We start from the raw sequence: 20,417 nt of genomic DNA, 5'->3' as shown, positions 1-20,417 counted from the left end.
CCCCCCGTCTGGTTAAAGATGAGCAAATTAGTGGAATTAGCTGGTGTGGTGTTGGCTGAAAAGAAAACCTATATACACATGGCCCTCCATGGCACGTGGTTGAGTACTACTGGTCTAAAATGTTGCTTATAGTCTAAATGCACTATTTTTTACTGAAGAAAAGACATCAGACTGATAGATTACCTCATTAACAAGCAGAGTATCAACTCTGCATAGTCTCCAGTTTCTAAAACAAACTTATTGATTCAAAATGATCTGTCTATTCAAAATAAAATTCAAAATGTGAATTCATACCGGGGTTACGTTTCGTCTTTTAGACAGGTCACTCTCAACTATTTCATCATTCCCCTTGTGTACAGTTGGAAATGTTTTTTGAAAATTTTTCAAATTTTACATTTTGACAAAACTTTCAATCTGTAATTAGTTGAAGTAAAAGTGAAATGACTGCAAATCTGACATGATATCACACATTTTATAATGCATTTAAAACTGTTCTGTTCAAACATAGCACAAGTGTGGTGCTTCAGCAAACACTGTAAAACAATATATGGCAACCCATTCTGAGCACTAACACTGTCTTTTTGATGGATGTTGTAACCCATAGCAAAATATTTTAGCACAGAAAATGTAACATAATGTAATGAGGGTTGAATGCTTTACCACTAAAAGAGTATGTTTGACATACTGTTCAAAGAAATTGTCATTTAAATGACATTGCCCTGCACAATATCAGACAATGTATTTGTGAAACAATAATCTGAGTGAATGAAGGACTTTGAGCAGTTTACAACAGCAAACATTGATGGGATTACTGGGCCTGAAAATATTGCTGAACTGTGGAGAAAACACCATAGAAACATTTTTAATTGCATAAAGAATGATGGATTTAATGTTGGTGATGTCTCTAACAATGATGATGTGGTTATTAGACCTGATGAAGTGTGTTATGCCATTGAGAAATTGTCAGTAAACAAAGCATGTGGCCTTGACCAAATAACAGCAGAACATCTGAAGTATGCTAGGCACAGAATCTCAGTATTACTGGCTATGTGTTTTTCTGGATTGTTAATGCATGGCATCCTACCTGACTCTTATGTTGTCTGTCTTACTAGTGCCAGTAATCAAAGACAAAACTGGTAAAATAACCAGCATAGAAAATTATAGGCCAATTGCTCTGGCTAGCATACTTTACAAAGTATTGGAACAAATTCTCTTGGATAGGCTTCAAAAATATATATCAACTTCTGACAATCAATTTGCCTTTAAAAATAAATACAGCACAGATTTGTGCATATATGCACTGAAGGAAGTTGTTAGTAAATATAGAAGACGTAACACTACAGTATTTATGTTTTTTTTTTAATGCATCGAAAGCTTTTGACCGAGTTAATCATGGTAAATTATTTGTTAAATTACAAGAGCGAGGGATCCCCTCTTATTTGATAAGGATCTTGCATTTTTGGTATTCATATCAAACCATGCAAGTCAGATGGGGTAAGAGTATATCTGCACCCTTCCCAGTGACCAATGGGGTCCGACAAGGTGGAATACTGTCGCCTGTTCTCGTCAATGTGTATATGGATGATCTCTCCAAAAAAGTTAAAAGAGTGTAAGACTGGCTGTATGGTGGTAGATAGTCTTATTAACCATCTGATGTACGCTGATGACTAAGTCATACTGTCCCCTTATAGTGCTGGCTTACTGGAACTGCTCAGAGTCTGCTCAAGCTATGGTGTGCAGCATGACATTAAATTTAAATCTAAAAAGAGTGTTGTCATGATTACTAAAACCAAGGAGGATAAGAAGCAAAATGTTCCCTCATTCTTCTTGGCAGACCAAGCAGTAAATGTGGTGGACAAAATAAGATATCTGGTCACATCATCAGGAACGATCTATGTGACGACAATGATGTGCAGCGCCAGTGTTGCAAACTGTACACACAAGCCAATATGCTGGCTCGCAAATTTCATATGTGTATAGATGAGATTAAAACTGCTCTTTTTAGGGCCTACTTTGCCCTACTCTATACAGCCCACTTTTGGTGCAATTATAGCCAAGCAATGAAAAAGCTGCAGGTAGCATATAGTGATGCATTTAGAATCTTGCTCAAGCTTCCAAGATGGACAAGTGCAGGTCATATGTTTGTGACTAGTAATGTTCCCACTTTTCATGCTGTGTTGAGGAATTTTATGTACAAATTTATGTGTCGATTAATTGATTCTAAGAATGTAATTATAATGCTGTTAACGGAGCCTACACAAAGTGACACCAGGTACTCCTCTTGTTTCTGGAAACATTGGAACAAATGTCTGTATAGCTTTTAATCATTGTGGACTTGTGAGCTGCTGTTTTTAGCTATATTTTTGTGTTCTTGTCTTGTGTTGTATTTCTTTGTTGTTGTCTTTAACATTGACCTACCTTTGTGTCTCAATAAAATAAGATTTGTTTACATATGAGACTGAGACTAATGTCAAAGAAACTCCAAATAATAGCCAAACTAATTCAATAGCTTAACTTCCTGTGTTGCCCAGTGTATTATGGGCGGATTTTAGTTTGTTTTGCCACCATGTTGCTTCGAGTAAAAATATTTAATATGCTGTGAGGTTTTTATTTAAGCTCATATAATATTGTCTCTCAGCGACACACCAGACATGAGAGTGAATGGTGCTGAATCTGTCAACTGCCCTTGCAGACATCTGTTAAGAGTCCAATGTGCTTGAAGAACACAGTTTAGTCGCTTCAGTTTCCTGAGAGGTTTTCTGATTTTGTTTTGCTCTTGGGGGGATGTTTTCTGATATTTCCTGAACTGAACTCACCGCAGGCAAGTTTAGCTCTGATTAATTTTGTGCTGAGGTGAGAAAATCTCAGTTCACATCGGTTCACATCACTTGTCCTAATTTGTATCAGGTTATTTCAGTTCAGCTGGGCTCAGTTCAGACCCTCTATTTCTTGTTGCTAAGCTTTCCTCTCCTCTCACCTCTTGCCTTCTCATCTATACCTCAGGTGTTGGGAGATGTGAAGATGGACTCAGTAGTGAGGAAGTCAGGTGACTCCTTCAGAAGTCCGTCATCCAATAGCCAGTCTAGCAGAGACAAGCTCTGTAAGAAACAGATGGATCAGAACTCAGCCAAGACGTATGCAGCAGACAAGGTAAGAAAAAGCACAATCAGCTGTGAAATTCACACAGTAAGTGTTTTTTTTCCTATTATCATTAAAGCTGTGTGTTTTGTTTTGTTTTGTTTTTTTTGTTTTTTTTGTGAATTTGAATTATATGGCATAGTGGGGCAGCTTAGCATAGAAATTGTGCATTTTGTGATAAAAGCATCAAACTTGGTACATATGTAGCTAAATATATTTAGAAGAAATTTGGATATGGAGCCACTGAAAATTAACCCTGTAGTGGCCATGGCAGGCATGGACGCTATTAGATTGCTTTTAGCGGGGCTGTGGCCTCCCTAAATTTCATATCAGCCATTATGACAAGACAGAGGAGAATGTTGCCTTTCCAGAGATACCAATATTATTGTTCTAGTCCAAATAAAATCAGAGATATGCCATTTTACATATCAGATGTCACCAATGCATGTTGAAAAAACTAAGTTCCCAGTCAATTTTGAGACATTATTCATCTATACACTATGTATAGACATCTATACCTAAACACTCCTCTTTTGTTGGTCAAGGTTTAGAACCAGTGATTGCAGGAAACAATACACAATTCAGTACTTCAACAGTGTTTATTGTTTTTTTTATTTGCAAAAGTAACTGCTTATCAACTGGCTCTCGATCTCAAACATCTCAATCTCACTTGAAAAGTTAACTGTGTTAACACTGCCCTTCACAGGCAACACAGGGCAGTGCATTCAAGCGCTGCTTTTTTGCACTTGCAGCACTTCACACAGCCATTCTTGCACCTGCATGATACCAGTTCATGGCAGGTGTGGGAGGCCTCGGGTAGTTCTGTCCAATATGGCTTCAACATTCCTGATCCAGCCCCAGTTGTCTGGTGAAGGCAACTCTGGTGCAGGTAACAGCATCTGGCCCCACACATATCCTCCCTGATAGACTGACCTCCTCACACGTTGTTCCAAGGCTGCCTTTGTTGGTGGTATCAGCTGAACGTTGTTCTTCTTTGCAAACATCTTCTTTCGTGCTTTATTGATATCCATGCACATGTTCATCCTGTCACACAGGAGTCTGACAAATCTTTCTATGCTCCTCATGACCTCTTCTGGTATGTCACCTGGTGCAGAGGACAGCATCAGGAGAGCATCTGTCAGGTCTGGCAAAACGATCCATACTGCCCAAGCAGTTTTCTTACAGTTTCCGGCAAAACTGGATACAGTGTCACACCCAGTGAGAGCATGAAACATTGGTAACATTTATCAGGTGAATAATGTTTTGAAATGTGAATAATGTCTCAAAAGTGACGGGGAACTTAGTTTTTTCAACATGCACTGGTGACATCCGATATGTAAAATGGCATAGCTCTGGTTCTATTTGGACTAGAACAATAATATTGGTATCTCTGGAAAGGTAACATTCTTCTCTGTCTTGTCATAATGACTGATATGAAATTTAGGGAGGCCACAGCCCCACTAAAAGCGATCTAATGATGTCTATGCCTGCCATGGCCACTACGGGGTTAATTTTCAGTGGCTCCATATCCAAATTTCTTCTAAATTTATTAAGCTACATATGTACCAAGTTTGGTGCTTTTATCGCAAAATGCACAATCCTTATGAATATTGGAGCTAAGCTGCCCCACTAGCATGGGTTAGCTGAGCATTGTGTCTCTTTTCTAACAATGCTCTGACCGACATTTCCAGTGCAACCACAGCATCCTACTCCTGGTTTGAAAAGACATTGGTTTTCTCAAGAACTCATAAATACTTGTTTTTCGGCGAAGAAGAGCGTTCAGATCCAGGGATTTGGGCAGGTAGTCTTTCAGCAGACATATCTCAAATATATCTGGACAACTGATGGCATCACCACCACAAAAACGGTGTACTGTAGATAAGCAGTCAGTATGTATTGTTTGAATGAGGGGAAAAAAATGCTGGTATCTTTTTAAGGAACATCTAGTGCATGAATAGGCCAAGTAGATGAGGCAGAGAAGAAAGGATCCTTCCTTATATGTCAGGAGGTGCAGAACACAATCCAACTACTAGAATAACTGTTTTTGTTAGGAACATGACATTTAGATATACTAGAAATTGGCAAAAGTATACAACAATGCAAATATGATAGAGGTTTAAAATGCAGTTTTGAATATAAAAACCTATTGCACCATGCTATACTTCTTATAATTTAATATAATAACTTATCATCTGCTTATTCTGTGTCCATGTCTGTTGTGTGTGTGTCTGTGTGTGTGTGTGTGTGTGTGTGCGTGCGTGCGTGCGTGCGTGCGTGCGTGTGTGTGTGTGTGTGTGTGTGCGTGTGCGTGCGTGTGTGCTTGTGTGTGTGTGTGCGTGTGTGTGTGTGTGTCAGCATCCATCTGCTATGAGCGAGTCAGCAAGTGGTTGTGGGCATGAGGCGGTCTCCAGGTCTCTCACCATGGTCACTGTTCCCCTATTGGCCCTTACTGGAAGGCGGAGCCAGAGCCTGACCGATGGGATCTCACAGGACATAGAAAAGAAAGGTAATACCAGCAGTTGGCTGATCAACCACAAGAGCGACTGCGTTGAGTCATCAAGTGTTGAAAATAACACTTTTGAACAGAAACCTCCACAGAACGTTCCACGCATCATTGTTATTAGTCCTACATCAGAGAGCAGCCTGATCAATCAGGAGAGCATCCTCTCAGAGGGAAAATGTGAGGGTACGAATGAAGAAGAAAAGGGCAACATCTCTTTGTAGACAGTACTGCTTTGGATTTGCTAACTCTGAAATGGTTCAACCATTTTTATCCATTTATCCCATGTATCTCTTTTGCAGAGAGGAGAGAGATACTTTTTTATGCCAATCTACTCCACACTCCACACTGCTGTTCTGGCTTGTATTGGCTATGAATACAATATAATGTATCACTGAAGAAACCCCCCCTGATCTAATTGAAGATTTACCACCATCTCCGCTTGAAATCTGCGTTTGCCCATTGCAACTACATCCTGATACATGTTTCTTTTTCCTTTTCACTCGCTTTCACTGATGAAATGTAACGTTCTAAAGACATTCGGCAATCCTTCTCGGACAGGAAAACGATTAACCATAAACCAGCTGTTGTGTGTAAGCTCATCCCGAGCATCCATTTTGCTGTTTTGGTAAATACACTTCATAAGGGGCTATGGTTACTGATTTAGGATGTGGTTCCAGAATAACTTTTATACAGTTTGACTGTTTCTCAAACTATTGCTGGGAACCCCAAAAAGGTTCATAATCTTATTGTTTGGGGGTCCATGAATGGCATGAGTGCTGCAACAATGGGTTTTTATGAGCCTGGGGCCCAGAACAAGAGACTAAATTTCTTGTCTGGGTTGTTTAGATTTCATTTCAGAGATTTCCCTGGTTCTTGGCTGAGCACCTACTATGTGGACACTTGCCTGTCAGATAAAAGCCAGATTTCAGCCAAGTAACTGCAAAAAACGAGATCCACAGCTCAACATGAGACATGCTTATGGAGCTAATATGGCTGCAACAAAATCTGCAAAGCTAAACATGTAGGAATGTCGGGTTTCTGAGCAAAGGAAGTTCTTTATGTCATCACAGGGACTTAGATGTTACAAGTGGTTGTGGGGTAACTGGTTTTAAGTTCTACAATGGACAGCTATGCTTTTGCACAAAGTAACATGGTCATTAATAAAGAGTGATCCAATGGCGTAGTTAGTAAGACCTTATCTCGATGGCGGTATTTAGATTCATCAACCCTGCTGGAGTACGCTGGAACAAATAAGGCCTTCTCTACCTGCACCACAGGCACTGCACTCTGGCTTATGCTGTACTTCGACAGGATCAGCCAAAATCCTTGCAAAAACGTTTCTCTCTTTGAACATCACCGTGTCCAAATAATGTGGTTATGACAGATGAAAAGAGAAGAGAGCATCAAATATAGCAAGGCTTGTGCTGCTACTGAGTCCTATATTTTGTCACAGTGAACGTTTCAGTCGTTCCAGCTTTCTAAGTCTTTGTGAACTGATATGACACTGAGCTTAAGTAAGACCTGTACGGAGATAAGAACTTTACATAGCAAAGGTGTAATTTTTGTATGAGAGTATGGAAAAACCTTTTTTAGGGCACAGGAGACAATGGTCTAAGGGGGGAAAAGGTGGGACAGGGTCCATGCTGGTATTAATGGTTACTGGATCAGCAAAAGGGACAGAAAATCAAACAAGGGGGCATCTGGGTGGTGTAGCGGTCTATTCCATTGCCTACCAACACGAGGATCATCGGTTCAAATCCCCGTGTTACCTCTGGCTTTGTCAGATGTCCCTACAGACACAATTGGCCATGTCTGCGGGTGGGAAGCCAGATGTGGGTATGTGTCCTGGTTGCTGCACTAGCGCCTCCTATGGTTGGTCGGGGCGACTGTTCGGGGGGGAGGGGAACTGGGGGGAATAGTGTGATCCTCCCATGCGCTACGTTCCCCTGGTGAAACTCCTCACTGTCGGGAGAAAAGAAGTGGCTGGCGACTCCACTTGTATCAGAGGAGGCATGGGGTAGTCTGCAGCCCTCCCCGGATAGGCAGAGGGGGTGGAGCAGCGACCGGGACAGCTCGGAAGAGTGGGGTAGTTGGCCGGGTACAATTGGGGAGTAAAAGAGGGGAAAAAAGCCAAAAAAGAAAATCAAACAAGGGGCAGGTTTTCGTGAACACTCTTCAGTAGGCACAGCTAGAAGGTAACACTGAATGTAAAAAATCGAGATGCAATAAATTAAATAATTAAGGGATCTAGTGAGAATAAAGAAACTTGTATAGAAACCATGTTTCTATGTTTGTACAAGATGCTAAAAGAAGTGATATTTGTTGTTCATTAGGACGTGTCAACTGATCGAACTTTTAGAAAGACAACTTTTCATGCGGCTCCATGAGCAGGCGGCACGCTACAGAATCTTGTTATATATCTTATGCATTGGAAGGAAAACATGCTTCAAAGCAAATGCTTCTCTGTTCCTTGAAACCATTCCTAATCTTATAAAAGTCATAAATATACTATTCATATTACTGACAACTCTATAAATGCAAGTGATTAAAGTGGATGAAGGTGTAACTGACCTGATCACAGGGTGAAGGCTTCACTGAAGAAGAAAAAAAGAGTATGTTGTTTGAAGTCATGTGGTCCTGTCATCACCCATTTGGTTCTCTCACCGTAGGTTTTTCTAAGAGCGACAGCAGTCATGTTACTCACACCCTCTTTGCTCCCTCATCGCTGTGTACAGTTCACAGGGTTCTGCTGCAAAGTTTTGGATTCTACCGTCGGTCCGCCAGCGGAAATGGACAGATGTTTGAAAGTCAGTATGGTTAATGATTAATCTGAACATTAGATTATTAAATTAAGTTCACTGATAATTTAAAGATGTATTTCTGGATTGGGAATCTAGATGGGAGTGCTAATGAGAAACAATGAGAGGTTGCATAACCCTGCACGCATGTCTCTCTTCTGCCTAGTCTCACATGTTCTCGTGTATCCATATAGAGTAGAAAGTGAAAAAAAAATACTGTCATGAAATCATGAAATAATATATTTTCATGTTTATTTACTGTTCTTTCTCTGTCTATTTTCCTAATTTGACTGCTTGATTCAGGTTTATGACCTGTATGATCTGATGGCTGTATCATATGAGATAGCAGCGCACAACATTTTAATCCTCTGTACCCACTGGCTTTACTGTATACCACTGCACAAATGATGAAGTTGTCAAATAACATAGAAAATGTCTTCAAATGGGGAAATCATGTAAAGAGCCTGTGTTATTTTCTCTGTTCACCCCCATGCTGCTAAAGTGGATTGGGTTTAATATTCAAGCATGGAGTTATTTTATCGGTTTACTTGGAGCAGATCCCACCATCATTTTATGTTATAATCCAAAAGCGGGGCTCCGTATTAGTTTTTGACTTTAAGTCCCAAAAACCTCAGTTGCCCTTGCAGGTTCAACAGGAATAACAACACAGCCCTGAAATTAAAGTGAAAGACCAATTTTTTGTTTTATGTATCTTTCGGCCTATCACTGGAAGAGCTATTCAAAGAAAAGCTGAGAGGCTAATCAAGGTCAACGTTTGTATTGTGCTTTTTTGCATTCGTATTTGTATCTTCATATAACTGTTCAGACCATCTATACCCAGTGTGTAAGGGCATAGGCCTGTTATTTAAGTATCTTGACAGAAATAACAAAATAAGGGTAAGAAAAAATCATGATACGTATCTTGATGATAAAAGATGGCAATACAACTTAAGTTCAGCATGCTGTGAAATTGCTCTTTACTGTTGCTAAGTACGAATTGTGTCCACATCTAAAAGATACATCCAAATAAATATTAAAATATAATTGTTATTGAATGATTGATTTATGATCAGACAACGATGATTTAGTTTTATTAATAAAGTGTATAGTTTCATTATTATTATTATTATTATTACTATTATCGTTATTACTATGGTGTAGTTTTCTCAACTATGTGGTGAAAAAGCAAACTGAAAAAAGACATTTGATCTGGACAAACTCCCGCCCGACATCACAAGTACAGGATACGCTTTCATAGAGTTGTGTAGTTCTCCTTGAGTCTTAGCCTCTATCATTTAGCAATATATGAACAACAGCGACAAATCAAAGCAAGCAAGACAAACAAATTCAAAGAGAAACAGTCACAGCAGATACACAGCACATTTGGCGAACATCTGCCATTGTTGAACGCTGTGGATATTGTCCTATGGATCGACAATTTTCCGGGGGGTTTCATTTTCATTCTGATTACAAAGGCGTTTTCATGGCCTAAAACTGGGATATTTAATTCCTTAAAATGGACTTCTAGACGGTCACACATGCGCGAACGTAATGCCGAACATTCGCCTCCCGTTCACGTGCACTGTATGCGAGCGAAGGGCGAACAAAACGTTCTCTTCCAGGGAGAATGAAATTGGCGTCTTCGCTTTGCACGGAGTTCAACTTTGGTGAACTTTACTGGCGAAGCCGCCGCAGCCTCAACCAATAGCAAAGAAGTGCATGTGGTAGACTCATTTGGCGTCACACCCTGCACTGCCCACATTTTTTTAATTCAATACCAGAACTACAAAATATATATAACAGTAATAGGAATAACAAATATACAGCGCCAGGGGTTACAAACAACATTTGACACAATTATAAAAATGAAGGGGTGCAGTAAAAACATCAAAAATAATAAATGTATATATAATTAAAATGAATATGTTAATATCACAAACAGAATTGGAGACAAGGGACAACCTTGTCTCCGATTCTGTTTGTGATATTCATGGACAGGATCTCAAGGCGCAGCCAAGGTGAGGAGTGTGTCCATTTTGGGAACCTCAGAATTGCATCTCTGCTCTTCGCAGATGATGTGGTTTTGTTGGCTTCATCGGAACGCGACCTCCAGCGCGCACTGGGGCGGTTTGCAGCCGAGTGTGAAATGGCTGGGATGAGAGTCAGCACCTCGAAGTCTGAGGCCATGGTTGTCTACCGGAAAATGATGGATTGCGCCCTCCGGGTTGGGGATGAGTTGTTGCCTCAAGTGAAGGAGTTCAAGTACCTCGGGGTCTTGTTCACGAGTGAGGGTAGGGTGGAGCGGGAGATTGACAGGCGGATTGGCGCAGCATCAGCAGTAATGCGGACGTTGCACTGGACCGTTGCGGTGAGCTGAGCCAGGAGGCAAAGCTCTCAACTTACCAGTCAGTCTTCGTTCCAACCCTCGTTCATGGCCATGAGCTTTGGGTAGTGACTGAAAGGGTGAGATCACGGCTACAAGTGGCTGAAATGAGTTTCCTCGGTAGGGTGTCTGGGCTCAGCCTTAGAGATAGGGTGAGTATTGTATTTAGAAATAACGTCAGGACACAGCGCTGTCGCTCGACACAACCTCTACGTTGGATTCTTTATTTAGACTAACACAGCATCACAGGCAGACCGATCAAACAACCCAGAGCCCGCAGGCATCGCCAATCGATCCCAGCACAATAGAACAGCACCAAATCAAATGCAGCACTGCCGATGTGTGCAGACAACAGTGAGGAGCTCGGACATCCGGAGGGAGCTCGGAGTAGAGCCGCTGCTCCTTCGCGTCGAAAGGAGCCAGTTGAGGTGGTTCAGGCATTTGATTAGGATGCCTCCTGGGCGCCTTCCTTTGGAGGTTTACCACGCACGGCCAATTGGGAGGAGACTCGGGGGTAGACCCAGAACTCGCTGTAGGGACTACATGTCCAATCTGGCTTGGGAACGCCTTGGGATCCCCCAGGAGGAGCTGGAAGGGCGTTGCTGAGGAGAGGGACGTCTGGAGTGCCCTACTTAGCTTGCTGCCACCGCGATCCGACCCCGGAGAAGCGGCTGATGATGAGTGAATGAATGAATGAATATGTTAAATTTTGAGCATAAATTTAAGGTTTTCACAGCTTTTTTTATTGCATGAACTAGGCAGTGTTCTAATGTAGGACTCTGCTTCCTTTTTAAAGGTACAAAAAGAGGGTTTAATTTTTAACATCTTACACTGCCTACGTTCAGCACGACAAATGTAGCGTAGGCAGGCAATGATTCGCGCATGTGTGACTTAGCCGGCAAAAGTTGCATGGTGGCGTAAACGATGCCATGGGCTATGGCAGGGGTTCTCAAACTTATTACTCAAATGTCCGTATCTGATTATTATTCAAGGTTAGAGGTATACGGAACGATTGGCGATAACAAACCATTTAATCAACTCATAACTTTTGTTATAACTTTTATGATGTCCTGTGAGACCCACCCTACTCTTCCTCTGATTGGCTCTAACGAAAACTCGCGTACCGGTAGGCTACTCATTACTGTCATTTACGTTGTGCTAGTTTCTCCTCTCCTCCGCTCTCAGCGTTTCAACGAGGGCGGGGCTGAGACCCCCCCCCCACACACACACACACGGGGCGGAGCGGAGGAGAGAGTGAACCAGGTGAAGTGAAGATGGCGTTACACTCGTTACGTTACCGTAAGTGCGATAAAAGCAATAACATATTCGCACCTCCCCCAAAACAAATTCTGCGGTGTAATTAAAATGCGTGAACTCGGCAGCAACAACACACAATATATAAAACGTTACTCTTCATAACATATTGTATTCATAACACGGGGTATGGGGGTCCGGATTGACTTGCCGTTCGGCCCGGATGCAGACCGAGGTCCGGACTTTCAGAAGCCCTGAGTGATGGCGTTAAGAAACCAGGAGTTATTGTCTAAACGACTGAACAGGAGAGGGATCGTGTTAGATCACGGCTGGTATTTGGTTACAGGCACGACACAATTTCACAAAGTAAGGAAAAGAAAGCGGGAAACATTGTTTAAAATATGGTTTTGATATTTGCAATTTCTTCCACCAAAACGTGTAGTGCCACCACAAAAGGCTTGTTACTCTGACTGCAGCCAAGTAGCAACGTTACATTCTAATCTCTGGACACAAATGTCGCTAACTTTAAGACCAGTTAACACTTGTAAATCATCAGGTTATGCTACAAATAACATAGTAAACATACATGATAAAACATTAGTAAACACTGCACGCTACAGCGGATATACAAGTCTACAAACCTACACCAACGACTGCCTCTCCAATGACCCAGCTGTTAAGCTACTAAATTATCAGGGGGTTTTTATGTGAAAAAAGAACGAAACCAAGATAAATCATGTCAACTTTTTCCACCTTTAATGTGAAATTGCAACCTTTAGACATAAAGTGAAAAACAATCAAAACATTTTAGGGGGAAGCATGGAAAAATACAAAACTTACAATAACCTGGTTGTACAAGTGCGCACCCTTTTATAATTGGGGATGTGGCTGTGTTCAGAATTAACCAATCACATTCAAACCCCTGTTTAATAGCTGTTAGATACACCTGCCATCAATTAAGGCTGTGATTAACCCAAAATAAAGCTCAGCTGTTCCTGTAGAATTTTCCCGACATCTTGGGTGCATCCAGCTGCAAATGCCATGGTACACACAGCGCTTACAAAGCATGAACGGTATCTCATTGTTGATTTCCAATGCATTATATGTACCATGAAACACAGTGAAGACAATCATTAAAAGGTGGAGAAAATATGTCACAATAACATTACCAAGAACAGGACGTCCCTCCAAAATTGGCGAGAAGACGAGGAGAAAACTGATCAGGGAGGCTGCCAAGAGACCTATGGCGACATTAAAAGAGATGCCGGAATTTCTGGTAAGTCCTGGTTGTTCCCTAGATGTGACAACAATCTCCTGTATTCTTCATATGATGGGGTAGGGTGGCAAGACGGAAGCCTTTCCACACGAAAAAAACAAAAAACATCCAAGGCCAGCTAAATTTTGCAAAAGATACATCCAGTCACCATAAACCTTGTGAAACATCATCGTATGGTCTGATGAGACCCAAGGTTGAACTTTCTTGACCAGAATTCTGAAAGGTATGTTTGGTGCAAATGCAACCCAGCCCATTACCAAAAGAACACCATACCCACGGTGAAACGTGGTGGCAGCATCATGCTTCGGTGCTGCCTTTCTTCAGCCGGAACTGGGGCTTTCGTCAAGGTGGAGGGATTCATGGATGGCTCTAAATGCTAGTTGATTTGACGCAAAACCTTCGGGTGTCTGCAAGAAAGCTGAAGGATGAGGAGGAATTTCACCTTCAGCACAACAACAACCCAAAGCATACATCCATCTCAACAAAGGCATGGCTACACCAAAAGATAAACATTTAGGAATGGCCCAGCCAGAGCCCAGATCTGAATCCAATAGAAAATCTGCGGGGTGACCTAAAAGGACAGTGTACATGAGATGCCCTCGCAATTTGATGGATCTAGAACCTTTTTTTTTGCAAGCAAAAAGGGGGAAATATTACAGTCAATATGTGCAAAGCTTATAGACTCTTACCCCAAAAGACATTCTAAAAAATGCTGGGTTGTGTTCTCAAACCAAATGCTGGGTTGAGGCTTTTTGACCATATTTTGGGTCATTTTAACTCATTCTGGGTTGTTTTCCCAGCTGCTGGGTTACAGAAAATAACCCAGAGTTAGTGGTCGAAGACAGTGTCCCTCCGCTCCTCCACCGAATGTGACGTAATCTACCCAGCGACCGGGTCACTTTCACTCAGTTGTTTCATTTAACTGAACAACTTAAAAAAAAAAGTAATTCTTCCGACCGTAGTGACCAGTAGTTCTCAAAATGCATCGGAAAGCGGAGTGAAATAAACTAACTGGTTTCGGCGGATCAGCTGAGTGGCCATAATGGCAGCAGCAGCAGGGCAGTTGCATTGTTTGTCGGTGCAGCGCTGTGATAGGACCGAAACCAAGCGGAGGAGCTTGACAGACAGACAGAACATGTCGCTTTTCGTTTTTAAATACAACATTTGGGCCCGAATTCCCTGTCCTCCCCCCACTATAGCCATCCACACATTAGGAAAACGACAGTGTATTATATAAAGACTTTTTAAAGAAGAGAACAAGAGAATCAGAACACAAATGCAAGACGTATAAAGACAAACTGACAAAAATTATGAGAAACACCGGAAGGGATTACTACAGCAAATTACTAGAGGACAATGAAAACAACATAAAAAATACATGGATTGTATTGAATGATATTATTAAAAATAAAAAGGGGGAAATTGGATACCCAAATAGCTTCCTAACCAAAAATAATAAAACTATCAACGATATGCCCTTAATTGTTAATGAATTTCATGATTTTTTGTTGGTGTTGGTCCTGGTTTGGCTGGGGAGATTGCAAGCACTGGCTGTAGAAATGACGTGGCAAGTAAAGATGTACAGCTAAAAGAATCTTTGTTTTTAAAGGGAACAGATGAAAAAGAAATGACTGACATTGTCAAAAGATTTAAGAGTAAGAAGTCAACAGACTGCAATGGTATTGATATGTCACTAGTTAAAGATATTATTGAGTGTGTGGTGAAACCTCTTGCATATATACTATATGCAATCAATCTCTGGAAAAGTGGTGTTTTTCCATGTAAAATGAAAACGGCTAAAGTCATACCCATATACAAGGCTGGAGATAGGATGACTTTATCACAAAACATAATGTACTGTGTGACCAACAATATGGATTTAGAACCAATAGGACTACATCATCTGCACTCACTGATTTTGTGGAAGAGATACCAACTGCTATAGAAAAGAAAGAATATGCTGTAGGAGTATTCTTGGATCTAAAAAAAAGCATTTGATATGGTTGACCATGAATTATTATTAATAAAACTACAAAAATATGGAATCAGAGGAGTAGCTCTTTCTTGGCTATCCAGTTACCTAAATAATAGGAACCAATAAGTGCAAATTAATAATTATAAATCACAATTATTGATGGTTAAGTGTGGAGTTCATCAAGGCTCAATGTTGGGGCCATTTTGTACATTAATAATATATGTGAGGTTTCAAAAGCACGAAAAATGATTTTATTTGCAGATGACACAAACCTAATTTGCAGTGGGGACAACTTAGAACAACTTTTGGATACAGTGGGAAACGAATTGAAGAAACTAAAGAGTTGGTTTGATTCAAATAAACTAACACTAAACCTAAGCAAAACGAAATTCATAATATTTGGGAATCGGTCAACAAACTCAAACAAGAAGCTCATAATAAATGATGTAGAAATCGAAAAAGTATCAGAAATAAATTTCTTGGAGTAATAATAGACAATAAATTATGTTGGAAACCACATATAAAGTATACTGCTCAAAAAAATAAAGGGAACACCTAAAAACACAATATAGACCTCGATGAATGAAATATTTCAGCTGAAAATCTTTATTTATTAGACAGAGGAATGTGTTTAGAGCAAAATAACCTAAGAATGATCATTGGAAATCAAAATCATTAGCCCATTAAGGTCTGGATTCAGAATCATACTCAAAATCAAAGTGGAAAATGAGAACATAGGCTAATCCAACTTCTGTGGAAATTCTTCAAGACGATTCAAAATGAGGCTCAGTAGTGTGTGTGGCCTCCACGTGCCTGTATGCACTCCCTACAACGTCTGGGCATGCTCCTGATGAGACGACGGATGGTCTCCTGAGGGATCTCCTCCCAGACCTGGACCAGGGCATCGGTCAACTCCTGGACAGTCTGTGGTGCGACATCGCGTTGGCGGATGGTACGAGACATGATGTCCCAGAGGTGCTCGATTGAATTCAGGTCTGGGGAACGTGCAGGCAGCTCCATAGCATCAATGCCCTCGACATACAGGAACTGCTGACACACTCTGGCCACATGAGGACGAGCATTGTCATGCATGAGCAGGAACCCAGGGCCCACTGCACCAGCATATGGTCTGACAAGGGGTCTGAGGATCTCATCCCGGTACCTAATGGCAGTCATGGTACCTCTGGCTAGCATGTAGAGGTCTGTGCGCCCCTCCAAGGATATGCCTCCCCAGACCATCACAGACCCACCGCCAAACCGGTCATGCTGGAGGATGTTGCAGGCAGCAGAACGTTCTCCACAGCGTCTCCAGACTCTCTCACGTCTGTCACATGTGTTCAGTGTGAACCTGCTCTCATCTGTGAAGAGCACAGGGCGCCAATGGCGAATCTGCCAACCAAGATGTTCTCTGGCAAAGGTCAATCGGGCTGCACGGTGTTGGGCTGTGAGCACAGGCCCCAATTGTGGACGTCAGGCCCTCATACCATCCTCATGCATTCTGTTTCTCACTGTTTGAGCAGAAACCTGCACATTAGTGGCCCGTTGAAGGTCGTTTTGTAGGGCTCCGGCAGTGCTCCTCCTGTTCCTCCTTGCACAAAGGACCAGATAGCGGTCCTGCTGCGGGGTTGTTGTCCTCCTGCGGCCCCCTCCACGTCTCCTGGTGTACTGGCCTGTCTCCTGGTACCTTCTCCATTCTCTGGACACTGTGCTGGGAGACACATCAAATCTTCTTGCCACAGCACGCATTGATGTGCCATCCTGGATGAGCTGCACTACCTGAGCAACTTCTGTAGGTTGCAGATACCACCTCACGCCACCTCTAGTGGTGAGGGCACTAGCAAAATGAAAAACCAAAGATCGGCCAGAAAAGATGAGGACAGGCAAATGGTCTGTGGCCACCCCCTGCAAATCCATTCCTTTTATAGGGGTTGTCTTGCAAATTGTCTAATTTCCACCTGGTGGAAATTAGACAATTTACCAACAGGTGAAATTGATTCACAAATCAGTGTTGCTTCCTAACTGGACAGGTTGATATCTCAAAAGTGTGATCGACTTGGCGCTACATTGCATTGCTTATGTGTTCCCTTTATTTTTTGAGCAGTGTATATTAAAGCAAAAATATCAAGGTCAATTCCAAAGGAATTGAATCAAGTGCAACTGGACTTGGTATATATCCTCCAGTTGCACTTGATTCAATTCCTTTGGATAACCATGACCTGGATGAATGAGAACATTCACAGACATCAAAGTAAATTGCAATCTACTCATATATTTTCGTAATGTGTGTGTGTGTGTGTGTGTGTGTGTGTGTGTGTGTGTGTGTGTGTGTGTGTGTGTGTGTGTGTGTGTGTGTGTGTGTGTGTGTGTGTGTGTGTGTCTGTTAGTGTAGATAGCGGGACAGAAAACTAAAGCACTTATGATCCTAATTCTTTTTGGAGATGGTAGGTATTGTCTCAGAGAGTAAGGGAAAAATCCCAGAAAATTAAAATTATGCATAATTATCCATAAATATGCTACTACTACTACATTCGGCTGCTCCCGTTAGGGGTCGCCACAGCGCATCATCCGTTTCCATTTCTTCCTGTCTTCTGCGTCTCCTCTGTCACACCAGCCACATGCATGTCTTCCCTCACCACATCCATAAACCTCCTCTTTGGCCTTCCTCTTCTCCTCTTCCCTGGCAGCTCCATATTCAGTATCCTTCTCCCAATATACTCAGCATCTCTCCTCCACACATGTCCAAGCCATCTCAATCTTGCCTCTCTTGCTTTGTCTCCAAACCGTCCAACCTGAGCGGTCCCTCTAATATAATCATTCCTAATCCTTTCCCTCTTCGTTACTCCCAGTAAAAATCTTAGCATCTTCAACTCTGCCACCTCCAGCCCCGCCTCCTGTCTTTTCGTCAGTGCCACTTTCTCCAAACCATATAACATAGTTGGTCTCACAACCATCTTGTAAACTTTCCCTTTAACTCTTGCTGATACCCTTCTGTAGCAAATCACTCCTGACACACTTCTCCACCCACTCCAACCTGCCTGCACTCTCTTTTTCACCTCTCTACTGCACTCCCCGTTACTTTGGACAGTTGACCCCAAGTATTTAAACTCAAATGCCTTTGTCACCTCCACTCCTTGCATCCTCACCATTCCACTGTCCTCCCTCTCATTCACGCATAGGTATTCCGTCTTGCTCCTACTGACTTTCATTCCTCTTCTCTCCAGTGCATACCTCCACCTCCCCCAGGTTCCCCTCAACCTGCACCCTACTCTTGCTACAGATCACAATGTCATCCGCGAACATCATCGTCCATGGAGACGCCTGCCTGATCTGGTCCGTCAACCTGTCCATCACCATTGCAAACAAGAAAGGGCTCAGAGCCGATCCTTGATGTAATCCCACCTCCACCTTGAACCCATCTGTCATTCCAACTGCACACCTCACCATTGTCACACTTCTCTCATACATATCCTGCACCACTCCTACATACTTCTCTGCAACTCCTGACTTCCTCATACAATACCACACCTCCTCTCTTGGCACCCTGTCGCATGCTTTCTCTAAATCTACAAAGACACAATGCAACTCTTTCTGGCCTTCTCTATACTTCTTAATCAACATTCTCAAAGCAAACATTGCATCTGTGGTGCTCTTTCGTGACATGAAACCATACTGCTGCTCGCTAATCGTCACCTCTCCTCTTAACCTAGCTTCTGTTACTCTTTCCCAAATCTTCATGCTGTGGCTGATCAACTTTATACCTCTGTAGTTGCTACAGTTCTGCACATCGGCCTTGTTCTTGAAAATCGGTACCAGTATGCTTCTCCTCCACTCCTCAGGCATCCTCTCACTTTCCAGGATTGTGTTAAACAATCTAATTAAAAACCCTACTGCCATCTCTCCTAAACATCTCCATGCCTCCACAGGTATGCCATCAGGACCAACTGCCTTTCCACTCTTCATCCTCTTCATAGCTGCCCTCACTTCCTCCTTGCTAATCCACTGACCTTCCTGATTCACTATCCCTACATCATCCAACCTTCTCTCGCTCTTATTTTCTTCATTCATCAGCCCCTCAAAGTACTCCTTCCACCTTCTCAGCCCACTCTCCTCACTTGTCAGCACATTTCCATCTCTATCCTTGATCGCGCTAACTTGCTGCACATCCTTCGCAGCTCGGTCCTTCTGTCTAGCCAATTGGTACAAGTCCTTTTCTCCTTCCTTAGTGTCTAACCTGTCCTACAACTCACCATATGCCTGATGACACACCAAGTACCTTCCTAGCTGTCTCCCTCACTATTTCTGCAGTGATTGCCCAGCCATCTGGCAACTCTTCACTACCACCCAGTGCCTGTCTTAACTCCTCAGGTAGCTAGCTAGCTGACACTGTGTGAAATACCATATTCCTAAACCAACGAATAAATGGATTATCTGAGCAGAAATTGACTGTCTGGCTGGCAGTATTGTTTAATCATGGAGGTTAGGACACCTTACACAGCCAAACAAGAAAAGGTCAGCAGTATTCTAAGCTTGTTATCAGCTATAATGTTAACTATTACTTGCTAGCATGTCCACTTGGGGTGAGTGAGTGAGCTGACCTGCTATGTTTCGCTATTGTGAAAAAAAATGTTAGTTTGTAATGCTAGCTAGCCATAGATCGTTCTATTGTTCAGTATGACAACTGATGTTTGGGTTTAGCTAAGTGTAAGATGAAAGATAACGGCGTTTATAGTAGGGAGAGTTTGTATACGCACAACATTAAATTACAAACCTCAATCTTTACAATGGTGGTCTGTCACAACCTTGCAGTGGTCTTCTCAGGCAAAAAGACCATTTGTTGAAAAAACAATGCTTTTAAATGCAGTAGCGGACACTGCATTTCAGACCTAGGCCTTCGGTGAGACGTCACCTCCTCATAATTACCAAAAGACAGCCGTCATATCGCCATGCTACAATGTTTTAGTCGCAAAAGTGGTTATCACAGTCATCACCATTAAGTTGTTTGACACGTTTCACTTTCACAACAGCGACATTGTGTGGCAACATGGTGTAACGTACAGCCTTACTGGAAGTAATCCCGCTGGGCATATGCT

At 42.1% G+C, this 20,417-nt stretch overlaps 1 protein-coding gene across 1 annotated transcript in view; it reads left to right on the top strand.

Annotated features, from left to right (window-relative positions):
• Positions 1 to 5,862, top strand: part of LOC130111897 (melanopsin-A-like) — a 41,133-nt gene extending 35,271 nt beyond the window's left edge. The window contains exons 8-9 of the mRNA XM_056279199.1: positions 3,004 to 3,150; positions 5,494 to 5,862. Of these exons, the coding sequence (XP_056135174.1) occupies positions 3,004 to 3,150; positions 5,494 to 5,862 (516 nt within the window). The remainder of the gene's footprint in view (positions 1 to 3,003; positions 3,151 to 5,493) is intronic.
• Positions 5,863 to 20,417: the final 14,555 nt, after the last annotated feature.

This window comes from Lampris incognitus, chromosome 1 (assembly GCF_029633865.1).
Source record: "Lampris incognitus isolate fLamInc1 chromosome 1, fLamInc1.hap2, whole genome shotgun sequence".
Lineage (NCBI taxonomy): Eukaryota > Metazoa > Chordata > Actinopteri > Lampriformes > Lampridae > Lampris > Lampris incognitus.
This window is presented reverse-complemented; position numbering and strand designations above follow the sequence as displayed.